Source organism: Lynx rufus, unplaced genomic scaffold, assembly GCF_022079265.1.
Source record: "Lynx rufus isolate CCGP_SWC_20201006 ecotype Redwood Valley unplaced genomic scaffold, mLynRuf1.p SCAF_12, whole genome shotgun sequence".
In the NCBI taxonomy this organism is placed as follows: domain Eukaryota; kingdom Metazoa; phylum Chordata; class Mammalia; order Carnivora; family Felidae; genus Lynx; species Lynx rufus.
In genome coordinates, this window is record NW_025814826.1 from 32,136,299 (window position 1) to 32,154,025 (window position 17,727).

The following is a 17,727-nucleotide window of genomic DNA, read 5'->3' on the forward strand; positions in this document are numbered from 1 at the left end:
GAAATAGGCCGCTATCTAACACATGAATTAAAGTAATTTGAGGGGCGCCTGGGTGGCGCAGTCGGTTAAGCGTCCGACTTCAGCCAGGTCACGATCTCGCGGTCTGTGAGTTCGAGCCCCGCGTCAGGCTCTGGGCTGATGGCTCAGAGCCTGGAGCCTGTTTCCGATTCTGTGTCTCCTTCTCTCTCTGCCCCTCCCCCGTTCATGCTCTGTCTCTCTCTGTCCCAAAAATAAATAAACGTTAAAAAAAATTTAAAAAAAAAAAAAAAAAATAAAGTAATTTGAGTAGCATCAAGCTTGAGTTGAATTGACAACAGAGAATAACTTCTACTTCTGAAGGTAAGTTTTAATTGATTTTAGTTGTAGGTTCTTTATTTTTGATATTTAGAAGCTTGGCATACAAATAGTACTTTTAAATGTAGTAAATTAAATTTCTGGATAATTTTCTTTTCTTTTGAAATAGTAAAAATAAGGAGAAAAATGCGACGTTTAGTTTTAGAGCTTCATTGATGGCATGGCATGTATGAATTTTTATTTTTTTCACTGAACTAGTTCATGTATTTCAATGAAAGAAACCTTTGACTCAAACATTAAAAGCTTTCTGTGTTAAAACTACAAAGGTCTGAAATTATAATATTTTGCTATTTGCTATTCCATTCAAGAAACAATGTGGTTATTGTACTGTATTATTTGTTCCTCTCTCCGTGTGATATGTAATACACCACTTACCCTGCTTTCTTCTAGGCTATCAAATGGACCTGGCGGATCATCCAGACAAAGAAATTCTCTCACTGCGAGGCTTTTCAAAGGGGAAAAAAAAATAAGCTGGGGTACAAATAAGTTTACAAAAGAGAGCAAAAAGCAAGTGTTACTTTGAAGCCATTACAGTGTTTTAAACAAATCGGTTTTGCGTATATACTAAAAGCGGCAAGTTGGTTTATGTGTTTTTACATAAACAACCAAATACAAATATAAAATCTATAAAAGATACAAAGACTTTAAGTCATTTTCTAAGATCTTATGAAGATAGAGATTATGAATTCATGCTCTATAAAAACTGCAAGACATAAAATATAAGTCAAAATAATGGTATAAGAGACCAACCTAAATGATGAATAGAAACAGTATTACTTCCAAAACAATATCAATTTAAAGTAGTCTAAAAATGTCATGATCTTGTTATGAAGAAATACCATTTCTAATTTATACTTTGTTTCTTCCTCAGGAGATGCTTCTAAAGCAACTAAAAAGTATTTACTCTAAAACAAGTTAAAGATTTTTGTTGCAATCATGTTTACTACACTAATTTAGTTAAATATTTTCCCTAAAGAGTTTAAGAGAAAAAAATTCTGAACTCATTTTTGAATTACCAAAAATTTCAAAATAATGAAATACAGTTGACCCTTCAATCATACAGGGGTTAAGGGTGCTGACTCCCTGTTCAGATGAAAATCTGCACGTATCTTTTGACTCTCCAAAAACTTAACTACTAATAGCCTACTGTTGACTGGAAGCTTTACCAATAACATAAATGGTCAATTGACACATACATTGTATATTATATTATATACTATATTTTTACCATAAAGCTAGAGAAAGGAAAATGTTACTAAGAAAATCATAAGGAAAATACATTTATAGTACTATGCTGTAAAGAATCTGCATATAAGAGGATCTATGTAGTTCAAACCTGTGTTGCTCAAGAGGCAACTGTAATATGGAAAATATGATTTTTTGATGTGCTGCATAAAGGAGATGTCAGGAGATGTCACCCATATACTGAGAAGGGAATGGAATGCTGGGGTTCATGCAGGTGAGACAGGTTGATGACAGGGGATGGTCATGAAGAGCTAAATGGAACAGTGAAAGCTTTCCAAAAGAAAAAGCCATATGAATTAATATAAAGAAGCGGTGTTAAGAAAATGATCCAGAAGACTCCAAAGAGGAGTAAATTTGTGGAGTATAAAATCTTGACAATATAGGTAGTAAAGGACACACATTCAGGGAAACGGAGAAAAAAAGCTGAGTACTCATAATCATGAAATCATACAGATGGAAAGGATCTTAAATGTGATCTAGTTGCTTTCTAAAAGATGTGATCCATAGTATGCTTTCTATCCTTTACATGTGTTCAGCCAGGAGTATACCTAAACACCTCCAGGTTTAGAGAACGTTCCACCTCTTAGAATAAACCATCTTATGCTTGAAAAATACTGAAAATTAGAGAATTATTTTTTTTTCCCTGAGCTGGGCTTTTACTCCCTGCAGCTTCTATTCAATGAATCTCAGTTGTGCTTTTGAGCCATTCAGGGTAAATCTAAGTCCTCTTTCACATGATAACCCTAGAATGTAAAAAATGTTATCTTTCCTCTAACCTTATATTTTTCCAAAACAATACTAATGCACTAATATCTTCTTTTCTTTTAACCTGTACACAATTTATTGAGTACTTAAAGCCTATATGGTCTCTGCATTCATGGAGGCAACATTTTTTCCTCCATTTTACTGAGGTATAACTGACAACTAACTGTATATATTTAAGGTGGACAACTCGATTTAAGTACACATTGTGAAATGCGAACTACAATCAAGCTAATTAACATACCCATCATGCCACATGGTTATCATTCCTAATACTTTCAAAGTACATTGCACACACAGGGCTCTCTCATACTCTGTTTTAATTTTCACAATAATCATTTGAGGTGAGGACAGGCATTGCATTTCCATTTTATAAATGATACCAAAGTTCAGAGAGTTAAAATGACTCATACAAGGTCACAAGACCTTAAATCTGTCTTCTGAGTGAATATATGTGCCTTTTTCTACATTTAAATTCTTTCCTGTTATGTTTTGGTTCATTTGGATTCTTTCCCCTTGCTGGTCACTTCTCTCAGACCGCATTCAATTTGTCTGTCATCCTTTAACCAAGGCCTCTAGAATATTGCAGTTGGTCTAACAGAAAAGAGAATAGGACCACTATAGATTCTTTTGGTTTAGATATTATACTTCTATCCACCTATTATTTATATTAGAGAACCAACTATTAGGCAAAAATGAGCCACAGGAAATAAGTTGATCTTGGGACTGAGAGGTCAAAAGTCTGGATGAAACCCTGAGAATAGCCTTTAAGACTGATAAGGAAAGTGCACATAAGTTTATAGAAGGGTCTTTTTTCTTTTTAATGCTTTCAGTATATGATAACCCAATGTGAGACATTGTTTTCTTATAGGCTTATAGCCAGATTTTCTCATTCTTTAGTAACATTACAAATTAATTACTGAAATGCTGCTGCTAGGAAAGAAAAAGTAGGTAAGGGAATATATGTATCTCTTTTTATACCTTTGGTTTATAGTAGAAATTTAGCCCAAGATCAACAGTGATGTTGACAATGTACCCAGCTGTAGAAATCTTTTTCAGAGAGGCTATTCTATTTCATTCTCCTTCCCTAAACATCTTTATGATCTATAGTACATCCCCATGACTTATTTTATAACTGAAAATTTGTACCTCTTAATCCCCTTCACCTAATGTACAGCATAGGGAATATGGTCAGTAACAATGCATTAACTTTGTAGTGACAGATGGTAGCCAGACTTATTGTGGGAATCATTTAACAATGTATAAAAATACTGAATCACTATGATATACACCTGAAACTAATGGGATATTGTATGTCCATTTATACAGTTCAGTAAAAAGAGAAAAATCTTTATGATCTCTAGCTCTCTAGAGTTCTACTCAAACGAAATCCAATGGATCCCCTAAGTTATTTTTCAGTGTAGTTCAAGGTTATATTCTATGCCCTACTTTCTTTAATCTGTAGCAGAAAAATGAAATTTAAAACTGGCTTTACGACTCTGATTTATAAAATACTTTTTCAGTTGTTCACTACAATTCTTCTGTTTCAATGGGACTCAGGTGTTGGAGAAGGAGTCAATATGCTCAAACACTATTCCATAGAAGAGGGACACACAAGAATCTCTGGGAGATGGTAGTATTTGGGAAAACAATTTTTCTCAGACATTCAGATACCTTTTTCTTTTCCTTCTGGAAGAGGAAACCCTTACCCCTGCTTGAGAATCACTGACTAGAGACCTTTATTTAGATTTGATAAATAGTTGACTGCCTATGTGTGTCATGGTTCTGCTCAGCGATTTCCTACATGTTATAAACCAAGGTTTGTTTTTTCTATAATTTTTATTTTATTACTTTATTTTTTTAGAGAGAGAGACAGAGAACGCATTCAAGTTGGGGAGAGGGGCAGACAGAAAGACAGAAAGAGAGAAAGAGAGCAAGAGAGCGAATCACATGAGGCTTGATTCCATGACCCTGGGATCACGACCTAATCCGAAATCAAGAGTTGGGATGCTCAACCGAAATAAGTTGATCTTGGGACTGAGAGGTCAAAAGTCTCAGTGAGCCACCCAGGGAGGCTCTAAGCCACCTGAGCCACCCACTGAGCCACCCAGACACCCCATCAATGTATGATTCGTGAATGAATCAAATGAATTCAAATAGAACATAAATATCCAAGAGTCTATATTATTAAATGCTTATAAATAAAATAGAAGTCAGTTTTCAAGGAAAAAATTTTACTTTCCCCCCCCTTGTTCACTGACTGATAGGTTCAATACAGCTCCCAATCTGTATTCAATCTTTACTACTTTTGCTTCCATTTGGCCATGATAATAAAGGTAGGACAAACATTAGGATAAAAGAGAAACCTATTTGGGGGTGCCTGGGTGGCTCAGCCAGTTAACTGTCTGATCTCAGATCAGGTCATGATCTCACAGTTAGTGACTTTGAGCCCTGCATTGGCACAGTGCAGAGCCTGCTTGCGTTTCTCTTTCTCTCCCTCTCTCTCTGCTCCTCTCCCACTTGTGCTCTCTCTCTCTCTCAAATAAATAAACTTAAAGAGAGAGAGAGAGAAATCTATTTGAGAAAAATGCAACAATCTGGAATTAAAAGGTAAAGAAAGACTCTGTACAGGGGTGCCTGGGTGGCTCAGTGGGTTAAGCGTCCAACTTCAGCTCAGGTAATGATCTCACAGTTTGTGAGTTTGAGCCCTGTGTCGCGCTCTGTGAGGACAGCTCAGAGCCTGGAGCCTGCTTCAGATTCTGTGTCTCCCTCTTTCTCTGCCCCTCCCCTGCTCACTCTCTGTCTCTCAATAATCAATAAACGTTAAAAAAATAAAAATTAAAAAAAAAAGACTCTGTACCTTTCTATTCCCTTTATTATCTAGAATAGCTTTCAGGTATGTTTGGGAAAACTCTATTTTATTTTTTTAAAATATCCATTTATTTATTTTGAGAGAGAGAGCACTCGAGTGGGGGAGAGGCAGAAAAAGAGGAAGAAAGAGAATCCCAAGCAGGTTCCGTGCTGTCAGTGCAGAACTCAATCTCATTTGTGAGATCATGACCTGAGCTGAAATCAAGAGTTGGATGCTTGTGAATGAGCCAACCATGCACCTGGGAAAACTCCATTTTAAAATTGAGACCAGTTGTTGACTTAACATGAAGATACAGAGACCACAGACAGTATGCCTCAGCATTTTTTATTATTAGAGCAAATTTGCCCTATAACTTGATCTCTTCCTCCGATACTCTAAAAAAAGCTTTAAGCGTTTTACTGTATTTTCAAACTTATAAAAAAATTATTTCATTGGCTGACCTTTCATCTTCTATTTACTATTATATTTTACGTTCTTTCATAGTTATGTATCTGTTTACACTTCACAATTTAAAAAAAAACTAGTAATTTAATAGCTAAATGTGCCATTTATCTCAAAATGTATATTTTATTTAAAATTTTTTTCAATGTTTATTTTTAAGAGACAGAGACAGAGCGTGAGTGGGGGGAGGGGCAGAGAGAGAGGGAGACATAGAATCTGAAGCAGGCTCCAGGCTCTGAGCTGTCAGCACAGAGCCCGACATGGGGCTGGAACTCCTGAACCATGAGATCATGACCTGAGCTGAAATTGGATGCTTAACTGACTGAGCTACCAGGCCCCCCTCAAAATGTGTATTTTAAAAGGAAAAAAACCCTTAAAACTAATGCCTACAATTCACTAAAAGGTCAATTGAGAACCAAGTGAAAAATGTACCTAAAAATACTAGATACCAATTCTGCCAAAATCAAATTAAGCACATAAAGTCATTGAATGAAAACATTACTGAGGGATTTGGGATAGAAATGTTCAATCAGTTAGTATTTCTCTTCAGTGTTCTCTACCAGCTAAAAGACAGTAACAGAAAGTAGATGTTAAATACAACCTGAAGGATAAGGACTCAGGAATCAAGGCTGGTGATGGTGAGGGTCACACTGGAGGAGACAGGCTGACTAGGTGTGAGGTTGAAGGGCTCACGTTTACATCCCTGTGATAGATGTGAAGGCCTGGCAGTGGAGGTCTAGTTTAGACCTTGCTGCTCTCTTGCCTAGTTACTAGCCCGGGTGTGTTCCTATGTTCAGTTTTATACCCTCTAATCTAGAGTGCTTAAGTGTTTTAGGTAAAACCCAGCTTAAAACCCATCTATGCTTCCTCTGGCAAGAGGGAACAAAGCCAAGATCTTAGTGTTGGCATGAAGCATCTGCCTACATTCCAATTCTGTCTTTCCTTACACTTCAAAGATGGTACACCTCATGTCTATTTCATGCCTCCATGCCTTTAGTCATGTTTGCTGCTATTAGCCTGGCCCATCCTTCCCACCTTTCCCTGGCTAACTCATATTTATTCTTCATGACTCGGCTCATCTGTTATCTCCTCATGGAGTCTTCTCTGACTAGACCCTCTTCCCCTACCCTATGTTAGGTTCAGTATTACCACAGCACCTTGAAGAGATCCTTTCATAGGACTTACTATACTGTATTACTAGTATTGTGTTTACTAAGCAGACTGTTTCACCAAAAGGTAGATGACAAATTTCTGGACTATATAGACCATATCCAAACCAATTAGCACAGCACAGAATAAGCATCCCACAAATAATGACTTTATTTGTAAGAGTTATGCAGTTAGAAAAAAAAGTTAATGACTTTTATAAGGATCATAACAAATTTCTATCCACCATTGTAGGTAAACACTATACTACAATTCTCTAATTTGAGAAGGATTTTAGGTTTTAACAGACGTCTTAACAGAGAGAGAGGAAGAAAGAGAATCCCAAGCAGGTTCTGTGCTGTCAGTGCAGAACATGTGAGATCATGACCTGAGCTGAAATCAAGAGTTGGACGCTTAACAGAATGAGCCAGCCATGCACCTGGGAAAACTCTACTTTAAAATTGAGATCAGTTGTTGACTTAACATGAAGATAAGGAGACCTCAGACAGTATCCCTCAGCATTTTTTATTATCAGAGCAAACTTGCCCTATAAGTTGATCTTACTTTCATAAGAAGGTAGACTTTGGACAGCAACAAGACCAAAAGTCTTAGTTAAAAGGTCAGAATCTGGTTGTTTCTGATGGTTTGACTTCAAGATTCATGAAGAAGCACAATAAAAAGAATAGGATATAAGAAATTTAGAGTTGAAAGAGAACTTTTAGAGGCCTCTTAGCTCAAATACTTCATTTTCCAAATGAAGATACTGATTAAAATCACATAAGTAACTAAAATTACTTCACTATTAAGCCCAGAAAACTGAATTTTACAGAAGATCTCTGAGACTCAATTTAGTTAGGTAAGAGTTTACACAGATCTGAATACAAAATACTTGGCTTTATTGCATTTTAAAAAAGTGTCCTTAATTGAATGTCTACCAAACCAACATTAGTGATGAAAACCACTTGACCAAACTTAGCAATAATGTGTTGGTTCTCACAAGCTGGCATTATATGAACCATTGAATATGTAACTGAATTCTTTCATTTTATAAAAATACTAAGACTAATCTAGCTTCTCTTGATGATATCTTAATATATAAAAACAACTTAGATACATTAAAAATGTACTGTGAGAAGATAGTTCAGGCTGAAAATGTGTAAAAAATAGTTTTAAGTATCTTGTTCAAGAATTATGGAATTACTGAATTTTACAATTAAAAGAAACCTAAGGAGCTATCTAATCCAATATATTCCACTTAATAATTCCCCTTTCAATACCACTAATGGTTATCTAGCCTTTTCAAATACTTATGTAAAGAGAAACTCACTTTCTCAAAAGGCAGAATATTTTTTGTATTATATATATTTTTAATGTTTATTTTTCAGAGAGAAAGAAAGAGAGAGACTGAGAGCAGAGGAGGGGCAGAAAGAGAGGGAGACACAGAATCCGAAGCAGGTTCCAGGTTCTGAGCTGTCAGCACAGAGCCTGATGCAGGGCTCGAACTCACAAACTGTGAGACTGTGACCTGAGCCTAAGTCAGACACTTAACAGACTGAGCCACCCAGGCACCCCAGAATATTTTTACAGTAGATAGCCTGAAATGATATGTAACTCTTTCTTATCTCAGCTGATGGGGTCTTCCTCTAACTTTTCACTACTATTCCTAGTTTTACATGTTAGTCTTGCTATAAAAAATGAGGTCTTTAGATCAGCAGTATCAGCATCACCTAAAAACTTGTTAGAAATGAAGAATCTTCACTCCAGACCCGCTGATTCAGGATCTGCACTTTAATAAGATACATTACAGTTGAAGAAGCACTGCTTTAAAGTTAAGTATTATTTGATTAATCTTTCTCCCCCTCATAATCTTTCAAATATGTGAAGATGGCTCTGTTATCCCAAGTACTTTTGTGTTTTTCTAAATTAAAAAAAATTTTTTTGTGTATTTATTTTTATTTTTGAAAGAGAGACAGAGGGGTGGGAGAGGGAGGGGGAGAGAGAATCTCAAGCAGGCTCCATGCCCAGCACAGAGCCCGATGTGGGGCTGGATCTCATGACTATGAGATCATAACCTGAGCTGAAATCAAGGGTTAGATGCTCAACCTACTGAGCCAGCCAGGTGTCACCCCCTCCCCCCCACCAAGGACTTTTGTTTTTTAAAGGGTAAATATTATCATTTTTTCAGCTCCTCCTTTATGTAAATACTTCTATACTTTATTTTGTTTGTTTACTATTAACTGCTGTTAATGCAAATCCATCCTGAATTTTTTTTTTTTTTTTTTAACACATATAGAATTTAAAACATGATGGGGCACCTGGGTGGCTCAGTCAGTTAAGCATCCGACCTCAACTCAGGTCATGATCTCATGGTTCGTGGGTTCGAGACTCGTATCGGGCTCTATGCTAACAGCTCAGAGCCTGGAGCCTGCTTTGAATTCTGGGTCTCCCTCTCTCTTGCCCCTCCCCTGCTCATGCTCTGTCTCTGTCTCTCAAAAATAAATAAATATTTTTTAAAAATGAAAAGAAAAAGAATTTAAAACATGAACTTTGTTATTGAAGTCCTTATAGATGGATGGTAATATGAAAAAAAACCCCTATATAATTTAACCCCTCTATTTTAAAGAATTAAAAAAGAGAAAAAATTTGGTAACTTATGATATATGTGTAATGCTTATGAAAAAAGAGAACAGTAAAAAAAATTGCTGTGCTGATTAAATGATGCAACAATTTCAAAGTAACATAAGATAGTATAAAATATATTTATAATTATATATAATTTATAACATACAATTTATAAATACATTGAATCATTTATAGAAATAATTTATAAATAATATAACTATGTAGTAAATAACTATAACAAATTGTGCAATGTAAGACTTTCCCTCTCCATCCATCTTTAGGTGGCCTTCACCTTGACAGTCACATGCTACTGGTACAGGATCTGCGTCTTGCTTCTGCATTTTGATAGAATACTCCCTCTCATTTGTAAGGTCCTTCTTTACCTTCTCTTGTTGGTCTGAATATCACTAATTCTTTAAAATCCAGCTCAAATGTCACCCTCTAGGAAGCTTCCTGCAATTCTCCTAGTCAAAAGTTCCCTCTCTCTTTCTCCTCTGAAAGAGATCTAGCTACTCATCATAGTTGTTTTTGGTGAATCTTCCTCCTATTCAGTTTTCTTAAATAAAGGATCAGTATCTAAAGCACCTTTGTGTACTACAATACCTTATATGCAGTAAGACCTACATAAATATTTATGGAACAGAGAAAATCAATAAGAAATCCTTTGATTTTCTGAAATCATGAAAATATTAACTTTTTTTTTATGTTTCCTTTGTATTTTCTAAATGCATCTGAAAATATTATCTTAAAGCTTTCAGATCAACTATCCTTAGTGTCCTTTCAGTTCTTACCTTCTTCTACTTCTGCTTTGTTACAGTTACAGAGGTAATAATATTAAAAGCCTCCACCAGCCTGTTATATATATAATGAAAAGCTCTTAGCCAACATGAAGGTTAAGAAGTAACTGTGTTGTGAAGTGCTAAGGATATAAAAAAGGAAAGTAAAAAAAGTGTAATTATAAATCTATAAAGAATATCAAATAATTATTTGGCCATATAAAGACAGCAATTTTTCTATGTTCCCATTACAACTATAAAAGGAGGCTAACAAGTATATCAACAGGTAACATGTATCATACCAAGAAGCATTTCATAAACTCCCTTATTTTTTTCATCCTGAAGCCTCATTTCTTCAAATGAATTTTAAGACCAGTGACTACAACCTTAGCTTCCTTCATAACCTTCCTAGCATGACACAGAGCAAATGCTCAAGATAATACAGATAAATAATTTCTTTCCTTCCCTTCACTCATGCTTTAAACAAAAACTTATTAAGAAACTTGTTAAATTGTGAAATAAAGAATGCTACCCATAACCCACAAAAAAGACAGAGTGTACTCTAGAATAAATAAGGCATAAATACTTCATTCTGAGTTCAATTTATCTAACAGTAGTCCCTAAATGATGATTTACATGACAAAATCAAGTAGACAACACCTGATACACTTTTTTAATGCAAGACTTCTTAGAACTTCTAGTATTCTAGGAATGTCACGTGAAACCTTTCCCAAATTATTTGGCCAAGAAATCTTTGTTTTCCTGAAATACCTACTTATGAATTGAGCAAGACTACTACCACTGTACTAAAGTACACAGTTTAGAAACAAAAGGATCACAAACGTCCCATGTATGCCTACCTCAGAGACAAAAATCTATCATCAATCAGTTTTTTAAAGTACAGATTTTTAAAAAATATTTTTTAGTGTTTATTTTTGAGAGAGAGAAAGCAAGAGCAGTGGAGGGGCAGAGGGGGGGGGCGGACAGAATCCCAAGCAGGCTCCCTGCCGTCAGCACAGAGCCTGATGCACAGCTTGAACTCACCAGCTGTGAGATCATGACTTGAACCCAAACCAAGAGTTGATGCTGAACCAACTGAGCCACCCAAGTGCCCCTAACCTCCTACTTCTTTTAAGAGGAAGGTTATGAGACAATAATCTTGGCCATGGATAACTTCAGGAAGTATGTCTTTTCTCTTTCTATGGTAGAATTATAAATCCTACTGTGAATTTTTCTTTGGTCCAAAGTTAAGCATTCCCCCATGTTGTTCTAGGAATTTTTTTTTTTTTTAGTTTATTTTTTTTGAGAGAGAGAGTGCGCACAAGCAGGGGAGGGGCAGAGATAGAGGGCAAGAGAGAGAACCCCAAGCAGGCTCCGCACCATCGGCACGGAGCCCAATGAGGGGCTTAAACTTACAAACTGTGGGATCGTGACCTGAGCTGAAACCAAGGGTAGGATGCTTAACTGACTGAGCCACCCAGGTGCCCCATTTTTTTTTTTTTTTTTTTTTTTTTTTTGAGAGAGAGAGACAGAGACAGAGAGAGCATGCACACAAGCAGGGGATGGGCTGAGAGAGAGGGTGACAGAGAATCCGAAGCAGGCTTCATGCTGTCAGCACAAAGCCTGACGCAGGGCTTGAACCCATGAGCTATAAGATCATGACCTGAGCCAAAATAGGACACTGAAACAACTGAGCCAACCCAGTGCCCTATTATTACCAATAATTTTTAAAAAATGCAATAAAACTAAGATACACTTTCACTAAAAAATCAAGATACCACAAAATCAGCTTATTAATATGATTTATGTTATTTAATATTTCATTATATAGAGTATAGTTATTTATAGAATAAATGTGATTTTAAGTCACCATGATATTTTCAATACTAAGACATAAAGGTTTACTGACTAAAAGAAAAAGGGGATAAGATATGTTGACTTATTTTCTTTTATGGTATATAAAATATATTTTCTTCAAAAGATTTCTTCAAAATCTTTATGATTTGAGAGTTTTTTGGTTTTTATTCTTTCTCTGTGTGTCTGAATTAACACTAACTTCCTTTTTGCTTTTGAGATGTACAAATTTTGAGAATTAGGGAACTCCGTGTTCCTACTACCTAGAGTGCACAATCACTGAGTTATCATATTTACTTCAAACTTTTTTTTTTCTTTCTTTTTTTTTTTTTGAGAGAGAGAGAACACAAGTGGTAGAGAGGGGCAAAAGGAGAAAGAGGGAAGGAGGGAAGGAGGGATGGAGAGAGAGAGAGGAGAGAGTGAGCATGAGCAGGGAGGGGCAGAGAGACAGGGAGAGAATCCAAAGCAGGCTCCGCACTGTCAGCACAGAGCCCAATGTGGGACTTGAACTCACGAATTGTGAGATTATGACCTGAGCTGAAATCAAGAGTCAGCTACTTAACAGAGTGAGCCCAGGTTGCCCTGAGAGAGAGAATCTCAAGCAGGCTCCAAGCTCAGCATGGAGCCTGATGTGGGGCTCAAGGCCACAACCCTGGGATCATAACCTGAGTCGAAATCAAGAATTGGACACCTAACCAACTGAGACACCCAGGCACCCCCAAAATATTTTTCTTGTAATAATAATACAGTAGCAATTATCAACATTTCAGCCATTTGTTTAACAAGTACTTATTGAGCACAGACTTTGTGTTAGCACTGTGTTAAGCACTGCACACTGAATGGTGAGTAAAACAGCCATGTAACCTACTATTACATATTTACCTTACAGCCAGGTGGGCGAAAATCAAATAATCAGATAAATAGTCACAAACTGAAATGCTATGAAATTGAAGTACCAACCAGCCTTTCTTAGCTGGGATTCCAGGAGAGACTTAGATGCTAAAGGCAATGATTTGACTATTTTCTCAGTTCCCTTAAGACTGGCACATAACTAGTACCAGCCTAGAGAAGTTAATTCATAGATACAATGTGTGTCCTACTTAAGGCATTAGGATTTGACTTTCAGAACCAGTTGAGAGGGACTGGTACAGGTACTATGAAATAGAACTAAACTAGTCTTTGTTGTTGTTGGTGGTGGTGGTGCATGAGGAATTGGGTCAGGAAAACCAGTTATGTGAGGAAGTGAAGTTTTTAACTGAAATGTGAAGGACATATAGGTGTTATCTAGGCCATGGCTGGGTGGGATAGTAGTGTGAAACATTGTCTTTCCAGGGAACGATATTTGAAGGCCCTAAGGGACCAAGGAGCAATGTGACTTTGGAAAATTAAAAGACCAATATAGCTGAAGAGCACTGTGGCTCCAATGGGCTACAGAAATATGAGTGGATCAAGCAAACCAGAGGGAAAGCTTTTGCAGTAATTCAGGTGAGAGATAACTGCTTAGATCAGGGTGGTGATGGTAGAAATGGAGAAAAGTAGACAGATTTGAGTGGAATTTAAAACATAAAGGAAGGGATAAGGGTAGGAGGATTGTATCAACGATAAGTACCAGGTGCTGGATAAATGATGTTGCTGAACATTGGGAAAAAAGTCTAGAGAGTAAGCTTTTACCCAGTTTGAGATCACTTTGAGATATCTGAAAGATATCCTTGTCAAGAGGGAATTGCATATATGATTGCATATATATAATTTATAAATTAACCCAACTTCCCAATCTTCATATTTTTGCACTATTTGGAGAAATATAATTATATAGTGTCATATTAACCAAAATTCTAATATGTGGGCCACTTTGTTTAAATGATTGCTAAAATACTAAATACTAAAATCAAGTTTACAGTTGGGTTGAGTATATGGTACACTGAATTTTTAACTTAGAAAATTTTTTTACATTGAAAAATTTTTAACTTTGCTGACTTTTTATAAGTGTTAATACAAATCAAATGCCAAATAAAATTTTTTTAATTTAATGTTTATTTATTTATTTTGAGAGAGAGAGAGAGCGTGTGTGAGTGGGGAAGGGACACAGAAAGAGAGAGAGAATCCCAAGCAGGCTCTGTACTGTCAGCACAGAGCCCAATGCAGAGCTTGATCTCACGAACAATCAGATCATGACCTGAGCCAAAATCAAGAGTTGGATGCTTAACCAACTGAGTCCGTCCCACCAGATAAAATTCTTACCAATAAAAAGCAAGAAAATTCCAAATAGTGCTGTATTGGAGAGGCTAAGTAATTATATTCCTACCCTATTCTTTTGTGCTTCAATTAACTATAGTCTGTGTTTGTTCTTCAGTTTAAACAAGTTGTTGGAATGCACCTATAACCTCTTATTTAAGTTTGTCACATACCAGTTAGCAATGTCCTTGTGAGCCACTAAATTTTGAAGAAACGCTTGCAATCCTAATTGTCTATCTTCTAAAAAGTCGGCATTGTAATTATCTTTGAACCAGCGTTTTGGTGGAAGTGCTAATCGAAAGCCTGGAAACATCTCTTTTAACTGAAAAAGAAAAAAAGAAAACACAGTGTTCAACTCAATCATAGCAATTCTACAAAATCTATCCTGTTAACTACATGAAATAAACTTAAATAAAGAATAAAATCCAGCTAAGTTTTTCTTACTTCAAGTGTTTTACTTATTAATTTCTACCAGTTGTGGGTACATACGCATTACAACTGCTCCACATCCTTGCTAATACTAGGCCTTGTCCATCCTTTTAATGTTAGCCATTCTGGTGAGTACATAGTAGTACTTTACTGTGGCTTTAATATGCATTCCCCTGTTGACAAATCGTGTTAACTATCTTCTCTGTGCTTATTTGGATCTGCATATCTTTGGTGAATTATCTATTTAAATCTTTTAACCCCTCCACTTAAAAAAATTGGATTATTTATCTTTTATTATTAAGTTACAAGAGTTCTTTATATATTTCTGATACAAGTCCTTTGTCAGATACAGGTATGACAAATATTTTCTCCCAGGCTGTGGCTTGACTTTTACACACATTTTTTGATTCTTGCAAGTAAAAGCAGGTGATGGGTAGAGCTATTTTTGGTACCTAGGAACACTGACATAGACACTTATTAATTTTAGGTGCCCAAGTTGGAATATCAAGGAGATATTTACTAATTTAAATTAAATTCTTACTAATCTTTCTTTAAAAACTTAAGAGTTATCTAAATCTCAACTTGCTTAACAAATAACACAGCAATATAAAGATGCACCTAGAGAGATGAAGAGAAATAAACACTAAATAATAGTTGAACCCTGAAAAGAAAAATAGCAAGTCATAAAGGATTATATAGCTCTAAAGAGAAACTGTTAGAAATTAGTCTTCATGAACAAAAATTGTAACAATTTCATAAGAAAGCTAAGAATTCCATTTTGGTATCTGGTAACTTCACAAATTACTTTGATCTTCTTGTTTGCTTAATTATGTTAAAAAAATCAACAGAGGTAGAAAATTATAGGTTTTATAATTCTGGGTTTATAATTATAGGTTTTATAATTATAATATTATTATAAATTATAAAATTATATATTATATATATTATGTATAACAATATATATTATGTTATAATTATAAATATAACTATAATATATTATATATAATATGTTATATACATTATAAATTTAAATTATTTTAAATTATAAAATTATAATTATAGGTTTTATAATTCTTGTATTACAGTAATATAAGAACCCAGGAACAATAAATAAAATTCATATATAATGGCAGGACTACATTACAAATAATACTTTAAATACCACTACCCTCATCTACCTCCTCTAATTTCCCTCTAGCCCTGTGGACACAGCTCAGCTTTTCTTCCTCTATTACATTCTTACTGCCATTTGCTCAATCAATTCCCTACTGGAAATCTAGGTTGGTTCTAATTTTTAAGTATTAAAAACAAATTAAAACACAAAGAAAATAATAATGAACAAAACATGGTGAAAAGTATCCTTTGAACTAAATATTGCCTGCCCATATCCATGATTTCTCATATCCCAGAAATGTGATTAAGCACAACTTTAGGAAGCCATGTACCCTAGGAAGATTCGTATTTCCAACAACGGATAACACCACTTAAATGTCTGTCAACCTGATGGGTACAAAATAGTTCCTTAATTTTCTTTGGAGTACTTTGTGATATTAAATGTTTTCTACCTTTATTGGTCCTTTATATTTCTTCTATGGCTTGCCTTATTCACACCATTTATAGTATTTTCTACTTTTTGGTTTACTTTGTTTTATTTTTAAGAGTTTTTTTTAATTAAAAAAAATTTTTTTAATGTTTATTTATTTTTGACAGAGAGAGAGAGAGAGACACAGCATGAGTGGGGGAGGAGTAGAGAGAGAGGGAGACACAGAATCCGAAGCAGGCTCCAGGCTCCGAGCTGTCAGCACAGAGCCCGATACGTGGCTGGAACTCACAGAGTGATCATGACCTGAGCCGAAGTCGGACGCTTAACCGACTGAGCCACCCAGGGCGCCCCTTAATTTTTTATTTTTAATATTTATTCATTTTTTGAGAGACAGAGTGTGAGTGGGGGAGGGGCAGAGAGAGAGAGGGAGACCCAGAATTCGAAGCAGGCTCCAGGCTCTGAGCATGAGATGGTGACCTGAGCCGAAGTCAGATGCTTAACCGACCGGAGCCATCCAGGTGCCCCAAAAGTTTTTAATATATTGAGGGTTTTTATTATTATTCTGCTTCATAAATGCAGTAGGCAGAATTCTAGATGGCCTCATGACCTTTGCTCCTGGTGTTGTGATTTTGTTATGTTACACAAAAGAGATTTGTATGCAGATGTAATTAGGGTTACTCTTTAATTGGTCTTAAAATGGGATTATCTGGGTAAACCTAATCTTATCATACGAGTCTCTAAAAGTACAGCTTTATTCCTTGCTGACTGCAGAAGAGAAAGTCAGAGATTCAAAGCACAAAAAGGACCTGACCTGGCTATTGCTGACTTTAAAGGTGGAGAGGCCAGGTACAAGGGCTGGACAGCACTCTTTATGAGCTCAGAACACCTCTGCTTGACAACCGCAAGGAAATAGGGAGCTTGGTCTTACAAGTGTAAGAAACTGAACTCGGCTAACAACCTGAGCCTGGAAGCTGATACTTTCTTAGAGCCTCCATATAAGAGCCCAGTCTAGGCAACAGCTTGATTTTGACATTGTCTGACCCCAAGTGGCAAACCCAGCTGAGCCCACCTAAATCACTACACTTGATCTTAGCCAAAAGGCTGAGAAGCGATCCTACATCACTAGATAATAAAAAGGTATGTTTTAGGTCATAAAGTTTGTGGTATTGGTAAACAGCAATAGAAAACTAATACAACATGGTAGAAATACTTTTTTTGTTCATTCTCTTATTGTCACATGGTTTAGGAGATCTTATATACACATACCTTTTTCAAATTCACAAGGTTATGTAATCGTTTATATTTCTGTTAGCAATTTTAAGGCTTTCACATTTTTATACTAAAAATAATTTTTTTTTCCAAAATAAGGAAGTTGTGTGTAGAGATGGGTCTTTAGGCTATTAAAATTAAGTGAAATAGTTAATTTTCTTAGGAACTAGCAAAGATTT

The 17,727-nt window shown here is 35.7% G+C and overlaps 1 protein-coding gene across 3 annotated transcripts in view; it reads right to left on the reverse strand.

Annotated features, from left to right (window-relative positions):
• Window positions 1-17,727, reverse strand: part of SNX16 (sorting nexin 16) — a 42,969-nt gene that overhangs the window by 14,296 nt on the left and 10,946 nt on the right. For all 3 annotated transcript variants that reach the window (XM_047074084.1, XM_047074085.1, XM_047074083.1), the window contains 2 exons: window positions 14,481-14,629; window positions 730-799 (listed from right to left, as the gene is read on the reverse strand). In XM_047074084.1, the coding sequence (XP_046930040.1) occupies window positions 730-799; window positions 14,481-14,629 (219 nt within the window). The remainder of the gene's footprint in view (window positions 1-729; window positions 800-14,480; window positions 14,630-17,727) is intronic.